Raw genomic sequence first — 22,312 nt, forward strand, 5'->3', positions numbered from 1 at the left:
TCCATACAAGACTACTGGGAAAACTATAGCTTTGACTATATGCACTTTTGTCAGAAAAGTAATGTTTCTGCTTTTTAATATACTGTCTAGGTTTGTCATAGCTTTTCTTCCAAGGAGCAAGCGTCTTTTAATCTCATGGCTGCAGTCAGGTCCAGACTGCTGCTGCTGCTGCTGCTAAGTCGCTTCAGTCATGTCCGACTCTGTGAGACCCCATAGACGGCAGCACACCAGGCTCCCCTGTCTCTGGGATTCTCCAGGCAAGAACACTGGAGCGGGTTCCCATTTCCTTCTCCAATGCATCAAAGTGAAAAGTGAATGTGAAGTCGCTCAGTCGTACCCGACTCTTAGCGACCCCATGGATTGCAGCCCACCAGGCTCCTCCATCCATGGGATTTTCCAGACAAGAGTACTGGAGTGGGGTGCCTACTCTATTTCAAATAGCCAAGGGACTTCTTTGGCTGTTCAGTAGTTTGAGCACCGCAGAATTGACGCTCATGAACTGTGGTGCTGGAGAAGACTCTTGAGAGTCTCTTCGACTGCAATGAGATCAAACAAGTCAAACCTAAAGGAAATCAACCCTGAATATTCATTAGAAGGACTGATGCTGAAGCTGAAGCTCCAATATTTTGGCCACCTGATGCGAAGAGCCGACTGACTGGAAAAGACTCTAATGCTGGGAAAGATTGAAGGAAGGAGAAGGGGACGACAGAGGATGAGATGGTTGGATGGCATCACCAACTCAATGGACTTGAGTTTGAGCAATCTCCGGGAGACAGTGAAGGACAGGGATGCCTGTCCTATGCGCGCTGTAGTCCATGGGATTACAAAAAAATCAGACACGACTGAGCCACTGAACAACAACAGCAATCCTGTTTGATCCTTGGTTGGGGAACTAGGATCCCACCTGCCACGTGGCATGGCAAAGCTTTTTAAAATAAATCAATAAAATTTCCATCATCCCCTCATTCCATATCTCCTTTCTTCAATTTATTTTTCTTCTTAATACTTATTACCATGTAACATGCTAACATTTTCTTTGTTTACTGTGTCTCTCTCACAGACACTGTGCCAGCTCCATTAGGGGAAAAGACATTTGTCCCCAGTGCCTGGAACTGAGCCAGGCACACAGTAGGTGCTCAATTCATTGACGAATAGATGAATTGCTGTTAAGTAAATGAGATGGTCTAAAGGGAAGAGGAAGTGGGGGCTGGGGAGGAAGAGGAAAGTTGCTGCTCATCACGTCCACATCTCCCTTTGACTCCTCCTTTGAATCCCTTACCTTCTAGGACAAAACATTGAGGACACCCCCAGGGGACCTCTCAGCCTTCAAGAGTCTCGCACAGGACAGGGGGACTCAGCAGCCGGGAACACTGTTCTTTCCTCCCGGGAGCTGCTCTCTGATTCACCACCAGAGGCGCTTCTCCCTAGCCAAATGCCAGGGTGCAAGGCTGGTCCAGGTATTACTTGGGAAGAAATTTTTCTTCAGAAAAAAGAAACAAAAAGTCGTATCTAGCTTTTTCTTACTGTTACAAAAAATTTTAATTAGCATGTTTATCATGGAAAATTAAGAAACTAAAGAGAGAAATAAAACTTGGTGCACCAGCCCATCAATATTGAAGCCACCAACATATTTTTACTTGAATCTTTTACGTCTTCAAAAATTTTATTTTCACCTTTTAACTTGGAGCACTGTGAACCAAGAAGTAGGGAGATGCTACTCAACTGTACACCTAAAAGTGGTAAAGATGGTAAATTTTGCATGATGTATCTTTTCCTGCTGGTCTTCCCAGTGGTCACGAATTGTTGTGAGAACTGGACCATAAAGAAGGCAGAACAACAAAGAATTGATGTCTTCGAACTGTGGTGCTGGAGAAGACTCCTGAAAGTCCCCTGGACATCAAGGAGATCAAACGAGTCAATCTTTAGGGAAATCAACCCTGAATATTCACTGGAAGAACTGATGCCAAAGCTGAAGCTCCAGTGTTTTGGTCATCTGACTCGAACAGACAACTCATTGGAAAAGCCCCTGATGCTGGGAAAGATCAAGGGCAGAAGAAGAGGGAGTCAGAGGATGAGATGGCTGGATGGCATCACTGATGCAATAGACATGAACTTGGGCAAACTCCGGGAGATGGTGAAGGACAGGGAGGCCTGGCATGCTGCAGTCCACGGGGTCCCAAAGAGTCGGACACGACTGAGCAACTGAAGGACAACATATTTTCCCAAATGAAAAGAAGAGATAGTATAATCTGAACACCAGTTATCAAGTCTATTTTGTTTCATCTCCCACCTGGGTTCCCACTTCCTCCCAGTTAGATTATTTTGAAGCAAATCTGGGCCATTTCGTTACCAGTAGATATTTGAGTATGCATTCTAGAAGACACAAATCACTTTTTTAGGACATTTCTTAAAAAAAAAAACCCTTATGTTGGGACTTCCCTGGTGGTCCAATGGCTAAGATTCTGTGCTCCCAATACTAGGTTTAATCCCTGGTCAGGGAGCTAGATCAGACATGCCACAACCTAGACCCAGTGCATACAAATAAATTTTTTAATTAAATAAAATTTAAAAATAAAAATACCCATATAACATTGTCATATTTTAAATTTCAACATCATCCAATGTCCAGTAATTTAATGTCCATAAATTTTATAATTTGTTGTTATCCTTTGTTTTATTATTTTAGAGATAGTTTGAATCAAGTTTCTCAAATATCCATATGTTATGTTTGGTTGAAATGTTTTTAACTCTCTTTTGGGGACTATCCTGGTAGTTCAGTGGTTAAGACTGTGCTCCTAGTGCAGGGGGTGAGGGTTTGATCTCTATTTAGGGAACTAGATCCCACATGCCACAGCAAAAGCTCCTATATGCCTCAACTAAGACTTGGTGCAGCCAGATAAATAAGTATTTGTAAAAATTGCCATTAAATCTCTTTTAAACTAAAAATTCCTTGACACTCCCCTTTCCCAGTTTGGAGGCAGTCCATTGTTCCATGTCCACTTCTTCTTCTTTTTTTTTACTTTACAATATTGTAGTGGTTTTGCCATACATTGACATGAATCTGCCACGGGTGTAAATGTGTTCCCCATCCTGAACCCCCCTCCCACCTCCCTCCCCATCCCATCCCTCTGGGTCATTCCAGTGCACCAGCCCCAAGGATCCTGTATCATGTATCGAACCTGGACTGGCGATCTGTTTCACATACGATAATATACATGTTTCAGTGCCATTCTCCCAAATCAACCCACCCTCTCCTTCTCCCAGAGTCCAAAAGACTGTTCTGTGTCTCTTTTGCTGTCTCACATACAGGGTTATCGTTACCATCTTTCTAAATTCCATATATATGCGTTAGTATACTGTATTGGTGTTTTTCTTTCTGGCTTACTTCACTCTGTATAATAGGCTCCAGTTTCATCCACCTCATTAGAACTGATTCAAATGTATTCTTTTTAATGGCTGAGTAATACTCCATTGTGTATATGTACCACAGCTTTCCTATCCCTTTGTCTGCTGATGGACATCTAGGTTGTTTCCATGTCCTGGCTGTTATAAACAGTCCATGTCCACTTCTAACTGTTGCTTTTTGACCTAAATACAGATTTCTCAGGAGGCAGATAAGGTGGTCTGGTATTCTCAGGGTCTGGTATTCCCATCTCTTTAAGAATGTTCCAGTTTGTTGTAATTCACGTAGTCAATGGCTTTAGCATAGTCAATAAAGCAGAAGTAGATGTTTTTCTGGAACTCTCTTGCTTTTTCTATGATCCAATGGATGTTGGCAATTTGATCTCTGGTTCACCTACTTTTTCTAAATCCAGCTTGAACATCTAGAAGTTCTTGGTTCACAGACTGTTGAAGTGTACCTTGACTGAAACTAAAAATTCTCTCACCATCTTTTTGTTGTTGTTGTTTTTAGTTTTTTGCTTAAAAAAAAAGAGAAAGATTTGTCCGCTAGCATCTCTCACAGTTTGGATTGGGCTGACCCCACCCTTGTGGTGTCCTTTAAGATGCTCCCCTGTCTTCTGTATTTTGTAAAAATTGGCAGCTGGATCTAGGTCTAGATCTAGACCAATGCTGTGTAATAAAAATATAACGTGAGCCACAAATACTAATCACAAGTTTAAATTTTTCTAGTAGCCACTCTAAAAAGTAAATTAAAGAAGACAGAAATTGCTTTAATCATTTGTAACTATTTATTTATCTATTTTGGCTGTCCTGGGTCTTCCTTACTTTTGCCTGCGCTTCCTCTAGTTTCTCTCTCCATCACAGAGCTCAGGCTTCTTCACTGCAGCGGCTAGTTTCGGAGCACAGGCTCTAGGCACTCCGACTTCAGCAGCTGTAGCACATGGGCGCAGTAGTTGTGGCCAGCAGGCTTAGTGGCTCAGCGCCACGTGGGATCTTCCAGGACCAGGGATCGCACCCGTGACCCCTGCACTGCAGGCAGATTCCCATCTGCTGCACCACCAGAGAGGCCCCAGTTTTAATCATTTTAAATAATTAATTGTATTGAAATATAATTGATTCATAATGTGTTAATTCCTGCTCTACAGCAAAGAGATTCAGTTATGCATACATATATATTTTTTCATATTCTTTTCCATTGTGGTTTATCATAGGATATTGAATACAGTTCTTTGTGCTATACAGTAACATGTTGTTTACCCAACCTGTATATAAGAGTTTGTATCTGCTAATCCCAAACTCCCAATCCATCCCTCGCCCACCCCTCCCCTTTGGTGACCACAAGTCTGTCTCTGTGTCTGTGAATCTATTTCTGTTTCATAGACATGCTTGTGTCATATTTTAGACTCCACGTATAAATGATATCATATGGTGTTTGTCTTTCTCTTTATTTTCTCTCTTTAGTTTAATCAGTAATTTTAATCCAGCACACCCAAAATTTGATGATTTCAACATGCAATACATATTAAAATCTTAGATATTTTACTTTTTTTTAAACCAAGTCTTCCTAATGTGGTGTGTTGTTTATATTTAGAACACATCACATGACAACTTGGAATGGCCACCTTTCAAGTGCTTGGCAGCCACAGGTGACTCATTGCTACTATTTTGGATTTTGGACATTCTAGAGATTTTTTTTTTTTATATTCAAGTTTGATTTTTCAGCAAGGTTACTTCATCAGTGGTGATGGACACTGTCAGGCAGAGATGCAGAACTGCCTCCTTTTGTAATCCAAACACGAACAAATATCTTCATGAATAAATGAACAGGCCCACAGACATCCTGCCTGAGGTTGTTAATCCATTTCTGTGTTTCTCACCAGCCTCTTTTCTCATAAACATGTTTAAAAGGAAACATTGGAACTGAATCACTTTGCCTTACACTTTAAAGTAACATAACATTGTAAATTAGCTGTACTTTAACTTTTAAACAAAGAAAGAAACATTGGGATGTTACTGGACACACAGTTTGAATTTCTTACTTAACACACACTGTATTTCTCAGAGGTCACTAAGTACTTCCTTGAAATAATTTGCAATTTGAAAGTGTGTTTGGTGCGTTACACTGGATAGCCATACTCTCGTGCTGGAACACTTAGGTTGTTTCCAGACTGTGAGCCAGTCACTTACAATAAATCACTGGTTAGGGAAGTGATGTAACTGATTCATTAAGATATTGTTACTCAGTCGCTAAGTCATGTCCGAGTCTTTGTGACCCCATGGACTGCAGTATGCCAGGCTCCTCTGTTCTTCACCATCTCCTGGAGTTTGCTCAAACTCATGTCCATTGAGGTGATGATGCCATCCAACCATCTCATCCTCTGTCGCCCCCTTCTCCTACCTTCAATCTTTCCCAGCATCAGGGTCTTTTCCAGTGAGTCAGCTCTTTTCTTCAGGTGGCCAAAGTACTGGAGCTTCAGCATCAGTCCTTCCAATGAATATTCAGGACTGATTTCCTTTAGTATTGACTGGTTTGATCTCCTTGCTGTCCAAGGGACTCTCAAGAGTCTTCTCCAGCAACACAATTTGAAAGCATCAATTCTTCGGCAGTCAGCTTTCTTTACAGTCCAACTCTCACATCCATACATATGGACCTCTGTTGGCAAAGTGCTGTTTCTGCTTTTGAATATGCTGTTAAGGTTTGTCATAGCTTTCCTTTCAAGGAGCAAGCATGTTTTAATTTCAGGGCTGTAAGATGTTGTAATTTGCATCAAATAACTAAGCATGAAAATAAAACTATAAATGTTCTGCAAGGGAGTAGAAAAGGAAAATCTTACCTTGCAATAAAGATTTTCTGTGACTTAAAACCTAGAAGAACTTTTTTTTAGTCTTTACTATTTAAATTTAATTATAGTTGATTTACAATGTAGTGTTAGTTTCAGGTTACAGAAATGTGACTCAGTGATATATATATATATACATACATACATACATACTATTGACAGTGATTGTGAATATGTACAAGGGGAACTGGATGGATAAGGGACAGGAGTACTAGGGAAATTGAAATTAAAATTTTTAATTAAATTGTTTTTCTCCAAGAGTAATGAAAGCACTATTCCATCAAAAACTGTACCTGACATTGGATGCACATACTAAGTGAAGCAAATCAGAAATTGAGGCAAATACCATATGATGTCATTTATATGTGGAATCTAAAATTAGATCCAAATGAACTTATCTACAAAACTGAAACAGACTCACAGACATAGGGAACAGACTTGAGGTTGCCAAGGCGGCAGAAAGGATTGGGAGTTCGGGATTAGCAGATGCAAACTATGATACATAGGATGGATAAAGAACAAGGTCTTATGGCACACCACAGGAACTATATTCAGTGTTCTATGATAAACCATAATGGAAGGAATATAAAGAAGAATATATATATATGTGTGTATATATATATATATATATATATTCCTGAATCACTTTGCTGTTCAGCAGAAATTAATACATTATAAATAAAATATATTTCAATTTTAAAAAACTTCTTGAAAGTTGTATGTGAATTGTCCATAGGAGCTGTATTTTTAAAAAGATTTTTGTTGTTGTGGGCAATTTTTAAAGTCTCTACTGGATTTGTTACAATATTTTACAATATAAGTTGTTAAATTTCTATTTTATGTTTTGGTTTTTGGCCATGAAGCATCTTAGCTCCCCAAGCAGGGATTGAACTCACACCGTCTGCATTGGAAGGTGAAGCCACTGAACCACTGAACCACCAGGGAAGTCCCAGAAGCTTTTATTTTTAATAAGTGAAGACCAGAAACAACTCAAGTGTTCTTCAACAGATGAATGGATTTCATTTGTTGGTTTATCCATATCAACATTAAAAATAACTATACTATTGGTACACCTTGCAACATGGATGACTTTCAAAATAATCATGCTGAGTGGAAAAAAAAAAGTGGACCAAAAAAAAGAGTTCATTTTATGTGATTCCGCTTATATAAAATTCTAGGAAATGCAAACTTACCTGTAGTGACAGAAAGCAAGATGTGGTTATCTGGGGAAGATGGGAGGAGCCAGTGGGAGCTTCCTAAGAGGGACAAGGAAGCTTTGGGGTGTGATAGAGATTTCTATTACCTTCATTATGCTGATAAAGTCACAGGGGTTTACATAGGTCAAAGTTGATTAGATCGTACACCTGAAGTATGTACAGATTGCTGTGCTATGCTAAGTCATATCTGACTCTTTGCGACTCCATGGATTGCCTGCCAGTTTCCTCTGTCCTTGGAATTCTCCAGGCAAGAATATTGGAGTAGGTAGCCATGCCCTTCTCCAGGGGATCTTCCCCATCCAGGAATCGAACCCGTGTCTGCCTGTGTCTCCTGCACTGCAGGCAGATTCTTTTACCCACTGAGCCACCTGGGAAGCCCCGTCATGACATAATCACTCCCAAAGGCCCCACCTCCAATTACCATTAGATTGGGGTTTTATGGCTTCAATATATGAATTAATTCTTTTTAATATTAATAGTTTATTGAAGTATAGTTGACTTACAATGTTTCACAGCAAGGTGATTCAGTTATACATATACACATATTATTTTTGAAATTATCTTTCATTATAGTTTGTTACAAGATAACTATTGACTATAGTTCCCTGCGCTATACAATAAATCTTTGTCGCTCATTGCATTCAACATATGAATTTTAAGAGAATCCAAACATTCAGTCCATAACAATTTTGAAGTTTTGAAAAGGAGTATGTTTAGACCCACAAAGAATTTAAAAAATGATTATGAATATAAACACTCTTGAACAAAGTTTCAGGTGAACACATGATTAGGGAAAGGGAGACTTTTCCAGCTATGGGTTCTGATTTTTTATTTTTAAAAATAATTGTTTGGCGGCACTGGGTTTCAGCTGCAGCCCCTGACACTCAGGATCTTTTTATTATGGTTGTGGCAGGTGGGGTCTTTTAGCTGAGGCATGATGCGGGCTCTTAGCTGCTGCAAGCGGGGTCTAGTTCTCTGACCGGGGCCGGAACCCCGGCCCCCTGCATTAGGAGCACCGAGTCTTAGCCACTGGGACACCAAAGAAGTCCTTCTGGCTATGGTTTTTGGACTTTTGGGGCTTGGCACAATACTAATGCCTCACCCATTCAAAACTGTAACTTACAAAGTGACAGTCATGTCCAACTAGTCCATGGAATTCTCCAGACCAGAATACTGGAGTGAGTAGCCTTTCCCTTCTCCAGGGGATCTTCCCAACCCAGGGATCGAACCCAGGTCTCCTGCACTGCAGGCAGATTCTTGACCTGTTGAGCCACCAGGGAAGCCCAAGAATACTGGAGGCGGCAGCCTATCCCTTCTCCAACGGATCTTCCCGACCCAGGAATCAAACCGGGGCCTCCAGCATAGGAGGCGGGTTCTTTACCAATTGAGCTACCAGGGAAACCCATAACTTACAAAAACAGGCAAGATTAAAAAAAAAAAAAAAAAGATTCATTAGTTAGGAACTTGAGAGAACAAGTTTCAAATCTTGGCCTTTCCAAGCTGACTGTCCTCAGTCAAGTATGTGAACATTTCAGAACCTCACAACTTTCCGGTCAGTCCAAAAGGGGAAGGAACACTTTCCTTTTCAGGGCTGATTTGAGAGTGACAAAAGACTGGACTACGCACGTGCCTAATGGGATCAAGGTGAATGCCAAGTTAATGTGCCCTGTTGCACTTATTATTCTTTCCTAAGGGAGTTCAGGGCTGTTTGCCCTGGGGTCCGAAGGTCGTAGGTTTACACGCAGGCAAGCACCCTGGCTAGCAGGACTGGGTGGGAGGCGAGAGGAGGTGGGAAGAATGACTTGGGCAGAGTCCACGCCATTTCTTTGTGGAGGCTCAGCCTAGAATCTGAGTCATCCTTTCTGGTCTGAGCCTCCTGCCCTAAAGATGACTTTCTATGGTGACCTGGATGTGACTACAGTCTGACCGGAAAGGTGGTGAGGGGGCCATTCCTGGACAGAGACTCTGCAACTTCTTTTAGGATGTCTACACACAGAGCCCCACTGTCCCTCTGGCCTGGTCCGGGAAAAAACAGACACATATCCCAGGCTACAGTGTGTTATTCACTGTCTTCCCCAATCTGGGTCACTCACTCCAGACACGTTTCGTCTGGATAATGTTATGACTCCTCAGTCTCAGCTGCCCCCCGCCCCCCACCAAAAGCCTTTCCTGCTGGGGGTGGCCCCTTCTCTGCCATCTTCTGTGCTTCCCATTACAGCACCAATCACCCAGTACTAAAGTCAAGTGGTTAGGGGTTGCCTAGCAGGCCAGTGATTAAGACTCTGAGCTTCCATTCAGGTAGCCTGGGTTTGATCCCTGGTCAGGAAACTAAGATCCCACATGCTGCGTGACAAAAAAAGAAAAAAGTTAAGTGGTTAAAGTGAGCAAAGAGAACAGACTTGTGGTTGTCAAGGAGGAGTGATGTGGAGAGGGCTGGACTGGGCAGATGCAGACTGTTATATATAGGATGGATAAACAGCAAGATGCTACTTTGGGCTTCCTTGGTGGCTCAGATGGTAAAGAATCCACCTGCAGTGCAAGAAACCTGGGTTCAATCCCTGGGTTGCAAAGATCCTTTGGAGAAGGAAATGGCTACCGACTCCAATATTCTTGGGGCTTCCCTGGTGGCTCAGATGGTAAAGATGTCATCTGCAATGCAGGAGACTCGGGTTCAATCCCTGGAGATCCCTTGGAGAAGGGAATGGCTACCCACTCCAGTATTCTCGCCTGGAGAATCCCATGGACAGAGGAGTGTATTGGGCTACAGTCCATGGGGTCGCAAAGAGTCAAACATGACAGTATTTCCAAATACTTAAGGAAACACAACAAGGAAATTCACCATGTGATCCTGGATGGAACTCCAGAGAGAAAACATTGCTGTAAAGGACATGATGGGCACAGTTGATGAAACTGGAATCTGGACCATGGATTAGATAACAGCATTATGTCAGGGTCAAAATTCCTCAAGTTGCTATCTGTGCTGCAGTTACATAAGTGAATGTCCTTGTTCTTAGTAAAAGCACCAATCGAGTCTGCAACAGAATCAAATCTGCAACATATCCTGAAGTGGTTCAGAAAAAAAAAATTGCATGATTATCTTTTTTTTCCCTCTGTGTGTATTTTATACACTGTGTGGATCACAACAAACTGAAAAATTCTTAAAGAGATGGGAATACCAGACCACCTTACCTGCCTCCTGAGAAAATTATATGCAGGTCAAGAAGCAACTGTTAGAACTGGACATGGGACAACAGACTGGTTCGAAATTGGGAAAGGAGTACATTGAGGCTGTATATTGTCACCCTGCTTATTTAACTTATATGCAGAGAACATCACGCGAAATGCTGGGAGGTATGAAGCACAAGCTGGAATCAAGATTGCCGGGAGAAATATCAATAAGCTCAGATGTGCAGATGACACCACCTTTACAGCAGAAAGCGAAGAGGAACTAAAGAGCCTCTTGATAAAAGTGAAAGAGGAGAGTGAAAAAGCTAGTTTAAAACTCAACATTCAAAAAACAATGAACATGGCATCTGGTCCCATCACTTCATGGCAAATAGATGGGGAAACAATGGAAACAGTGACAGACTTTATTTTCTTGGGCTCCAAAATCACTGCAGATGGTGACTACAGGAATGAAATTAAAAGACGCTTGCTCCTTGGAAGAAAAACTATGACCAACCTAGATAGTATATTAAAAAGCAGAGACATTACTTTGCTGACAAAGGTTTGTTTAGTCAAAGCTATGGTTTTCCAGTAGTCATGTATGGATGTGAGTTGGACCATAAAGAAAGCTGAGCACTGAAGAATTGGTGCTTTTGAACTGTGGTGTCGAAGAAGGCTCTTGAGAGTCTCTTGGACTGCAAGGAGATCAAACCAGTTAATCTAAAAGGAAATCAGTCCTGAATATTCACTGGAAGGACTGATGCTGAAGCTGAAGCTCCAATACTTTGGCTACCTGATGCGAAGAACTGACTCATTTGAAAAGACCTTGATTCTGGGAAAGATTAAAGGCAGGAGGAGAAGGGGACGACAGAGGGTGAGATGGTTGGATAGCATCACTGACTCGATGGAATGAGTTTGAGCAAGCTCTGGGAGATGGTGAAGGACAGGGAAGCCTGGCGTGCTGCAGTCCATGGGGTCGCAAAGAGTCAGACACAACTGAGAGACTGAACAGAACTGATTTGCTGCTGCTGCTCAGTGGCTTCAGTTTATTTATTTCGTTATTTTTGGCTGTGCTGGTTCTTTGTTGCTCCATGTGGGCTTTTCCTAGCTGTGGCGAGCGAGAGCTTCTCGTTCTCTCCAGGGTACACAGGCTTAGCAGTTGTAGCACAAGGGTCAGTTGCCCCATGGTATGTGGAATCTTCCCAGACCAGGGTTCAGACCAGTGTCTCTTGCATTGCAAGGCGGAATCCTAACCACTGGGCCACCAAGGAAGCCTCGAAATTACCTTTTTAAAAAGATCCTCATGGTGCATGCTCAGTGGTGTCCGACTCTTTGTGATCCCATGGACTATAGCCTGCCAGGCTCCTCTGTCTGTGGGATTCTCCAGGCAAGAATACTGGAGTGGATAGCCATTCCCTTCTCCAGGGGATCTTCCCGACCCAGGGATAGAACCTGGTCTCTTGCACTGCAGGTAGATTCTTTACCATTTGAATGAGGGAAGCCCCAGCTAGAACAAAACAGATGCCAAAGAAACAATTCATCATGGTGATAAATTATTGCTGGAACAAAGGCATATTCCACAGAGCAGTTTTTAGGATATAGTCCAGGGTCAGTTCCAGGCCCCTGGAGAAACTCTTCTGTAGCTTGTTCACTACAGGCGTCTCTAAGAGCCTTGGGTGTATTCTGTGCCCTCTGAAACACAGCACAGAGATAGAAGCCCCTGAGAAGTGGATCAGGAAACGGCCATCAGGTTGAGAAAGTAATTGATCATTTTTCTCAGTTACAAGAAGCCAGGGAGGTGGGCTTCCCTTGCAGCTCAGTGGTATGGAATCCACCTGCTAACGCAGGGGACCCGGGTTCCATCCCTGGTCTGGGAAGATCCCACATGCCGAGGGGCAACTAAGCCCGTGTGCCACAACTACTGCAACCCGTGCTCCCCAGCACGAGAAACCTCTGCAATGAGAAGCCTGCGCACTGCAACTGAAAACGGCCCACGAAGACCCAGCACAGTCAAAAGTTAAACAAATAAATATATCTGACAAAAGAAGAAGCCAGAGAGAAGAGGCCATTCTGGGAGACCAGTGACCCTCACTCAGAAGGAGGCTGAGGCCTGGCAGCTGAACCAGCTGGCTGCCTGGGCAGATGGTGGCTGTCTAGATCTACTCCTTGCCAAGGTTTTGTTCCCCGCCCTTCCCATCTGCCTGTCACAGCTGCCAGGATCTGCCATCCTGGTCTGGCTCAGCCAAGTGTATGAGTGGTGACCTGCACGTCAGCCCCGGGGCGGGGAGTTTCGGATTCCAGAGCCCCGCTGAGTCAACTCTGTTCTTGCCTGTGCTCTGTCTGAGCCAATGTGCCCTGGGTTTTTCCTGGCACGCAGGTTTTCTATGCCAGCCTCAATTTTTGTACAAGGTATAGGGAAGTTGGTGGGGCTGGAGGTGGAGGACTTCAATAAAAGTTTGCTAAATAAGTGCTAAGCCTGGAGAAGGAAATGGTAACCCACTCCAGTATTTTTGCCGAGAAACCCCATGGACAGAGGAGCCTGGCAGGCTGCGGTGAATGCAGTGAATGCAGAGAGGGAGACTGACCATGGAACAACATTCTTCCATGCAGCCCCTCTTCCCTTCTGAGTTTCCTGCTTCAGTGCAGGCAAATATTCAAGACTGTGAAGACCCTGAGGGTGAGTGGGCAGTGGGGAGACAGGCCCCAGCTGGAGACTGAACAAGACAGACCTAGGCCCTGCCAGCAGGGCACTAAGTTGCGAGGAATGGGATGAGGATGTTTAAGAATCAGGCAAAGGCACTTTCTTGGTGATCCAGTGGCTGCGACTCCCAGCTCGCAAGGCAGAGGACCCAGGTTTGATCCCTAGTCAGGGAACTAAAGACCCTGCATGCCTCAACTAAGACCCAGCACACCTAAATTTAAAAAAGAAAAAGAAAACCCCACCAGCACATCTGCGATGATGAAGCCTTGAGCAGGAAGGAGAGCGGGAGCCTGGGTGATGCTCTCCCGGAGGAGGGGATGTTTGCGTGCTCCCGGGCTTCCTGCCTGGTCCTGCTGGACTCAACATACCAGAACCTTCTTCTCTAGCTCTTGACTTGGAGAGTGGGGGTCAGGAATGCTGCCGTTCCTGCCGGCGCCGTTTCCCCACTGAACGTGGCTGGGGTGGGGGCTCGGAACTCCGGTGCCTGGAAGGGGACCGCGAGGAGAGGAAGTCACGTCTGCCATGGTCAGGGGTCAGTATGGAAGGCACGACGGAAAACGCACATCAGGGCCTGGTGAGAGAAGCCAGACTTCTGCACCTCCCACGGCGCCCCAGACCCGGCATAACTACCCTGCTCCCAGCGTACTGAACCCCAACCCCTGCCCCCACTCCCCGCCCCCGGAACTTCACGCGCCCCGCCTTCCAGGCTCCTCCTTCTTCGCGCGCGCAGCGCTTATAACAGAGGGCGTCGCACAGAGACACCAAGCCGAGGGCCGGGGGCTGTCGTTCGTCTTTCCTCCGGCTTCTGCACCGAAGCGAGTCCTCCGCCAGGGCCCTCGGGTTTCCAGCCCTCGCACCTCGACCCCAGAGTCTCTCTGGCGCTCCCTCACTCCTGCCTCCCCGAATCTCCGTGTTCCGAAGCCTGAACCACCAGGGAGGATGCGCTGCGCGCCGACAGCCGGAGCCGCCCTGATGCTGTGCGCCGCTACCGCCGGGCTGCTGAGCGCTCAGGGCCGCCCGGAGCCTCCCGAGACGCCGCGCTTTGCCTCCTGGGACGAGGTGAACGTGCTGGCGCACGGCCTCTTGCAGCTCGGCCACGGGCTGCGCGAACACGTGGAGCGCACCCGTGGGCAGCTGGGCGAGCTGGAACGGCGTCTGGGCGCGTGTGGGGCCGCCTGCAAGGATCCTGAGGGGTCCGCCGCGCCTCCGCGCGCCCAGGCCAATCTGGTCACTCCCGGCGGCGGCGACGCCTCCCCGGAAACCCTCCGCAGTTTGAAGGTACATATACGCTACTGCCCTGGAAGGGAGTGAACAAGAAGGGGCGCATCCCGAATACCCTGGTCTCTCCCTTTTGCCTGCATGCTCAGTCGCTCCGTGATATCCGGCTCTTTTGCGACTCCATGGACTGTAACGAGCTTCCCTGGTGGCTCAGACGGTAAAGAACCCGCCTCAATGCAGGAGACCCTGGGTTCGATCCCTGGGTTGGGAAGATACCTTGGAGCAGGGCATGACAACCCTCTCTGTTATTCTTGCCTGGAGAATCCCCATGGTCAGAGAAGCCTGGCAGGCTACAGTCCATGGGGTCGCAAAGAGTCGGACACAAGTGAGCGACTATGCATAGTCGCCCTCCAGGCTCCTCTGTCCCTGGGATTCTCCAGGCAAGAACACTGGAGTGGGTTGCCATTTCCTCCTCCAGGGGATCTCCAGGGATCGAACCCGCTTCTGCATCTCCTGCATGGACAGGCGAATTCTTTACCACTGAGCCAACAGGGAAGCCTGGGCTCTTCTGCCCCAGCCTCAAAGGATAGAGAGTTGGAAGCAGGACCAGCGGATGAATGGAGAAGGTGGTGACAGAAGCCCGGATCCTCACCAGACTTTTACACTCTCCCCAGACTCAGCTGGAGGCTCAGAACAGCAGGATCCAGCAGCTCTTCCAGAAGGTGGCCCAGCAGCAGCGGCACTTGGAGAAGCAGCACCTGCGAATCCAGAATCTACAGAGCCAGGTGCCAGTGCTTGCTCCAGATGGGGAGGGAGGTTCAAGGTGGACTCTGCGGGTCTGGCTGTGGAGCCAGGCAGGTTGAGCAGCCTGAACCAGCCAGACCTGACATCCTCCTCCCGGTCCTGTCCCAGATGGATCACCTGGCCCCCAGGCACCTGGGCCACGAGATGGCCAAGCCTGCCAGGAGGAAGAGGCTGCCCAAGATGGCCCAGCTTGCTGGCCCAGCTCACAATATCAGCCACCTGCACAGTGAGTGTCCAACCTTTTGCTGGTCTCTAGCAAAGTCCCCCCCACCCCCACCCTCACTGCCCGACTTACCATTCTTTCCCCTCTCCTTGTCGGGTCCACCTTACTGAGAAAGAGAGAGGCTCTGGCTGTGCATCCTCGTGGGGTGACAGGTCTCTGGTGAAGGGGTGACCAGGACATCCCCCTCTTCAGCCCTTACCCTTCCTCTCTGGGCTCCCCTCAAACCCTTCTTCCCAGAAAGTCAGTGGGATTTTCCCAAAGCCTTGAGAGCCACTAACTGGAGCAGGGGGTTGGGAAAGTGGGTCCAAGAGGGGGTTGAGCTGCAAGGGTGTGGGGAAAGGGCTGGTATGGCTCAGGGACACCTTCCTGAGGGTTGGACCCTTGCAGGAGGATGGGATGGTGTACAAAAGAGTGCTAGTTTGGGAGACTGGAGCCCTCCTTGGGTTAAAAGAGAATGGCTGCTGGGGAGGGGAATGTTCTGACGTTTGGGGACACCAAGTGTTTTTTTTTTTTTTTCCTGCATCACTTGGCATGTGGGATCCTAGTTCCCTGACCAGGGGTTGAACTCATGCCCCATGCACTGGAAGCACAGAGTCTAACCACAGGCCGGCCAGGGAAGTCTGGCCCCTCATTTTAGAGTGTGGATCTGGGAAGGGAGACTAAGGCAGGGAACCCCCATCTCCCCGGCCATTCACACCACTCACTCTTGCATCTCTTAACAAGTCTGGGGCCCTTGATCCACGCACCTTGCCTGGCTCTCATCCCTCTATTGACCTGGACGTCGCTGATCGCCCCTTCTCACCCTGCCCCGACTCCTACAAGTTCTAGATCCTTTATTGTGTGTGCCCCAGAGCACCCCAGATCTCCAAACCAGCATCTCTGTAGGTGTCTGACCCTGGCACAGCTCCCCAGTGTCTCTGTCCCACCCTAAGTTCACAGCTCCAGACCTGGCTGGCTTTCCCGTGGTCCTCCTACCCCACCCCCACCCCCACTGGCATCTGTAGCAGTCTACAGCCAACTGGGTGAAAGTTCGAATCCCCCTCTTCACACCCGCCCTAGGGCTGGTTGCTGGCTTCCAGCCCTCTGGTCTTGAGGGCTCTCCCACCTCTGGTCCCGCCACCTCCCCCACCGGAAAGGGGAAGGGTCCGCTACACCCTCCCAAATGGTAGCCCTGCCGTGAGAGGCTTCTGGGAGGGGCCGGCAGGCAAAGGTCCCACCTCAGGAATGTGATGGGGGAGGGGCGTCATGTGTAGGTTGGGGGACTCCGGGCTCAGCCCCGCCAAGCCGGAGAAAGGTCAGAGCTGAGGAGACAAACAGCTGGTGCTAATGGAAGCCACATTGGTGGTTTGGCCGGCTGCCTGTTGCGATTGGAGAGAGGAAAGTAGGCGAAAGGGGAGCTGCCTGAGGGGCCGGGAAATGTCACCAGTCACTCTGCGCCTGCCCCCACCCCCACAGCGCAACGTGTTCACCCCACAACCTGAGCCTTCCCTTCCCCCTTCAACCTTTCCCCTACTTTTCCTGCTGGGGTGGGGGCCAGGGACTTCCCCAGTCTGCAGACATGCCCAAGCCGTCCCTCAGTCCCTCCCTCCTTCACTCTTCAATCCTTCCTTCTCCCTCTCAGATGCCCGTGACCCCGGGTGGGGCCCCTGTGGTGCCCCCCAAACCCTATCCAGGCCTGATGCTCACCCGTGGCTGGAGGAAGCAGAGCCCCTTCCTGTTTCTGTCTGTTCTGGCCCCACCCCCACTCTGGTCCAGCTCCTTCAATCATTCTTTCATGGCATCTTTATTAAACATCTGCTGTGGGCTGGCATCAGCCAGTGCCAGATGGTGGGCAGAGAGCCATTCCTCATCCCTGACTTCAGGGACCTCATACAGTATGGGAAGGTGTGGAGAGATCACAGATGGCCCCAGTGCTGGGGAGTAGGAAGTCCTCAGTGGCCCTCAGCCTGGTCTCGGGCTACTGATGGCCAAAATCTTGGCCTTCTCTGCTCACTGAAGCCGAAGAAGAAAGATACGGAGACAGAGTTTGGAGGAAATAGAAAGGTGGCTTAAATTCTCAGCCAGCAAAAAGGGAAGCAGAGTAGGCTCATGCCTCAAGAACTGTGTCCCCCCCAACCCCCATGATGAGTCTTGGGCCTTATATAAGGCAAAGGCTCACAGCCAGGGGTCGGTGATGAGGAACAAAGGTGATCGGATCTTGATTTCTTCCTCTTGCATCATTTCTAAGACAGTCATAGACTGGTGTTGGTAACTCAGTAATTGAGTCTGGCTGTTTGGTGGCTCTGTGGTCTTCCCAATGTGTAACTACAAGGGGAAGGGTGTTGTAAGGGTAAACCCCAGAAAGGCTGAAGAGCAAGCTTCGTTACAGACATGCAGAGTTAGGAGCAGTTAAAGTAAGAAAAAGGAAACAACTAGGAATGGTCAGGCCTGATCGCTGTTCTCTTTATCTTCTTTGCTCTCAGGAAAGGGAAAGAAAAAACCTCATTCCTCTTTTTTCCCTATTTATTGCAACAGGATGTGGGGGGAGAGGGGAGGGATGGGTGTCAGAGACATCGTCCTTTCCAGAAGCCGGGACTTTTAATATGAGGCAGAGAACTGCATGAGGGAAGAGGTCCTAGGCAGAATACTAGCATGTTCAAAGGCCCTGTGCCCAGAGCGTGTGTGCTACCAGGAAGGCTGTGTGGCCAGAGGATGGGCGTTCAGGGTGGGAGGGGGGGTGGGTCTGGCTGGTCCTGGGGAGTCATGGACAACTTCAGGCAAGTGGAAGGGGGCATGGTGAGCTGAGGAGTGCCCCCTCCTGCCCCTGTCACCGGCTGCCTAGCCCCCAGACATGCCTGTTTCCTGAGACTCCCCTAGGATGGCTCTCTGTTTCAATGCCCCCCATCTTTTGTCTGCCCTTCAGGACTGCCCAGGGACTGCCAGGAGCTATTTGAAGATGGAGAGAGGGAAAGTGGATTGTTCCAGATCCAGCCCCAGGGATCCCCGCCTTTCCTGGTTAACTGCAAGATGACCTCAGGTAGGGCCCCCAGGTACCCCGAATATCACGGGCCTGGTTGTCTTTCCGTCAAGCGTAGCCACTTCTTATTCCCCACTTCCTCCTTCTCTGCTGGGTCCTGGGACAAAGATCTAGGCAGAACCCCCAGCTTACTGGCCAGCTCACCTTCTTTCTTTGCCAGTCTTCCTCCCATCCTGCTGGGGTGGGTGAGAGGAACTGCTCTCCCTGGGTTTAGAGGTGCTTTGGGATTTAGGGAGCCAAACAGGGGAAGCAGGATCCCTCGTAAGAAGAATCCTCCTGATGACCTCGCACTTTTCTGGGCAGATGGAGGCTGGACTGTAATTCAGAGGCGTCAGGATGGCTCCGTGGACTTTAACCAGCCCTGGGAAGCCTACAAAGATGGCTTCGGAGATCCCCAAGGTAGGTGTTTCCTGCAGGCCAGAGGCACAGCGGGGAGGAGGGGGCTACAGGTCTGCGGGTCCTCTTCATGGATTGGCCTCTCCCATGGCAGGTGAGTTCTGGCTGGGCCTGGAGAAGGTGCATCGCATCCTCGGGGACCGTGGCAGCCGCCTGGCTGTGCAGCTGCAGGACTGGGAGGGCAATGCCGAGTCCTTGCAGTTCCCCATCCACCTGGGGGGTGAAGACACCGCCTACAGCCTGCAGCTCACGCCACTGGTGGCCAGCAAACTGGGCGCCACCACCTTCTCGCCCAGTGGCCTCTCCCTCCCCTTCTCCACTTGGGACCAGGACCACGACCTCCGTGGAGACAAGAACTGCGCCAGGAGCCTCTCTGGTGAGCAAGCCCTGTCCCTCCCCATCTTGCCCTTCTCCACAGAGCTTTTCTGCATCCCTGCCCCGCCTTCAACCCCATCTGTTTCCATGCCACTGTTCTTTTTTGCGGCTGCGCCAGGTCTTAGTTGAGGCATGTGGGATCTAGTTCCCTGACCAGAAATCAAACCCGTGCCCCCTGCATTGGGAGCGCAGAGTCTTAACCACTGGACCACCAGGGAAGTCCTTATTTCTGTGCCCCCCTTCTCCTTACTTGCTGTGGAACCTTAGGCAATTGACAACGCACCCCTGCCCCTTCATTTTCCCCATCTTTAAAATGGGTATAGAGACTTCCCTGGTGGTCCAATGGTTGGGGATCTGAGCTTCCACTGTAGGGGACATGGGTTCAATCCTAGGTCAGGGAACTAGGATCTTGCATGTTAAGGCCAGAAAAAAAGAAGAGGTATAACCACCCTGCCCACACCACATGATTGCTATGAAAATATTTGCCACAGGCTAGCCACCAAGACAAATTGAAGGCAGAGCCCATGACCTATGAAATGAAACAGATGAAACTGCCTTGTGGTGGGTCACAGAAGGATGGTTGTTAGTTGTTTAGTCACTGAGTCATGTCCAACTCTTTGTGACTCCGAGGACTATAGCCCGCCAGGCTCCTCTGTCCATGGGATTTCCCAGGCAGGAACACTGCAGTGGGTTGCCATTTCCTTCTTGGGAAGAAGGATGGAATAGTGATTAATTTCACGTGGTTCAATGTGATACAAACTAGTGAAACACAGGACAGTCATAGAAAGGCTTTAATAAGTGTTCACCAGGTGGCAAGTGTGGAGAAGTAACTCGCCAGGGCCACAGATGTAAAAGCTGCAGTTACCAGGATGGGGTGGGGAGGTGCCCTGAGCCCCGGAGGTGCCTTTGTCACAAGCTGGGGTTCCTCAGAACAGTCTGACAACCACTGCCAAAGTTCTCTCATCTAAAGTGGGTGATAGCCAACACCCAGCCCCCTCCCCACCTCAGCCTCACTGGAGACCCAAAGACCCACGGGCTTGACCGTGTCCCCTTTTCTCTGACCTCGGCAGGTGGCTGGTGGTTCGGCACCTGCAGTCACTCCAACCTGAACGGCCAGTATTTCCACTCTATTCCGCGGCAGCGGCAGCAGCGTAAGAAGGGCATCTTCTGGAAGACCTGGAGGGGCCGCTACTACCCACTGCAGGCCACCTCCATCCTGGTACAGCCCACAGCGGCCCAAGCGGCCTCCTAGCCTCCTCTCTGGGGCCTGGTCTCAGGCCCCCAGAGGACAGTGACTCTTGTCCACACGTGGCCACTCCCTGCCTGGGCAGGGGCTCCAGGCGAGGGCTGTCTGGAGCCTCGAGGACAGAGAAGATGCCCATGACTGGAGAGGTCCCCTTGATGAGTAGGGGAGGCTGCAGGAAATGCCCTCTGAGGAGAACAGGCCTGTAGGGCTGCAGGGCACAGACCCCGAAAACGTGGGACAGAGGGGCATTGAAGCCCGCTCCTCACCCGCCCAAGGAGCAGGGGATGCAGAGGGGACCACGCGGGGGTGGGCAGCCAGGCCGGCCCTCGATGGCCAGTGGATTCAGTCACGTTGACTGGCTGGAGGACCAGGGCTTCCCGTCGGCCTAGGCACCCTCACCGTATTGTGGTGCCTGGGTGCTGTGAGTCAGCTGGCGCCAACGGCGTCTGGGTGGAGCCCATGGAATTCTCGGAATAAAAGCAACTTCAAAACATTTCGTTCTTTTATGTCCTTTGGTTTGTTTTTCAAAGTGGACAGTTTTCAGAGTCCGCATAAATAGGCTCACAGGGTGGAGGGTGAACACTCAGGGCTCTTGAGGACAATGCTAGTTATCCCCACCATCTCCAACATCTGCTTTCAACTTCCTTCACTTATGGTTTCATCACTTAGATCTCATGTTCATTTTCAGAGGTACAAAGCAAAACCCTCATTTGGTCCTTCTGGAAGCAGGCAATAGAAAAAGTTAGATGCTCTTCCTGATCATACTTATGCACATGAATCTTGATAACCTTTTAGTGTCTGCCCACATGAGAGAAATAGGGATGTGAGCTGCATATTTAATGTTATTTTCTTTTTAGTGGTCACATTTTTTAAAAAGCAAAATAAAGAAAAAGGAAATAAAAACAGCTAAAGTTTAAAAAGAAACAAAGTAGGGGGCTCCCCTGGTGGTCCAGTGGTTAAGACTCTGAGCTTCCACTGCAGGGGGTACAGGTTTGATCCATGGTCTGGAAATAAGATCCTACATGCCTTGTGGCATGGGCAAAAAAAAAAAAAAATATATATATATATATACACAAAAGACAGAAAGTATAAAAATTTATTTAGGAGTGTACTTGATTGAACCCGATATATCCAAAATATTGCAGTTTAAACATGTAGTCAATATAAAAGTTACTGAGATACTTGATGTGGCTTCTTGTACTGAGTCTTCTGAATCCGGTATAGATTTCACATTTACGGCACATTTCCATTTGGATCGACCATATTTAAGGGCTCAGCAGCCACAGTGGCCAATGGCCACCATCTTGCACAGCCCAGCTCTACTGTGTTACTTTTCTTTTTTTGCCTTGCCTTGCAACTTTTAGGATCTTAGTTCTCCTACCAGGGATTGAACCCATGACCTCGGCAGTGAGAGCTCAGAGTTCTAACCACTGAACTGCCAGGGAATTCCCTCTACTCTGTTACATTAACGCAGAGTTTTGTGTAAACTCTTCCCACTTTTGGCTATGTCTGCAAAAGTTTTCCTTTAAATTATATACATATAGGGGGCTGAGGAGGGGTGAATAAAAAGAAACAATATATATGTGTGTGTGTGTATGTAGTAATGTATATATGTATCTATATGGGCTTCACAGGCGGCACTAGGGGTAAAGAACACACCTGCCAGTGCAGGAGACATGAGACACAGGTTCTTCGATCCCTGGGTCAGG

General features: G+C 48.1%; 1 protein-coding gene across 1 annotated transcript; it reads left to right on the top strand.

The window, feature by feature from the left end:
• Window positions 1-14,207: 14,207 nt before the first annotated feature.
• On the top strand, window positions 14,208-20,737 carry ANGPTL4 (angiopoietin like 4; the record flags this gene model as incomplete). Its single annotated transcript, NM_001308589.1, is given in 7 exon segments — window positions 14,208-14,603; window positions 15,218-15,328; window positions 15,456-15,573; window positions 18,473-18,586; window positions 18,890-18,985; window positions 19,077-19,358; window positions 20,428-20,737. Coding segments are annotated over 7 exon segments (1,242 nt in total). The 3' UTR covers window positions 20,610-20,737.
• Between the last annotated feature and the right edge of the window lie 1,575 nt (window positions 20,738-22,312).

Source organism: Ovis aries, chromosome 5 (genome assembly GCF_016772045.2).
Source record: "Ovis aries strain OAR_USU_Benz2616 breed Rambouillet chromosome 5, ARS-UI_Ramb_v3.0, whole genome shotgun sequence".
Lineage (NCBI taxonomy): Eukaryota > Metazoa > Chordata > Mammalia > Artiodactyla > Bovidae > Ovis > Ovis aries.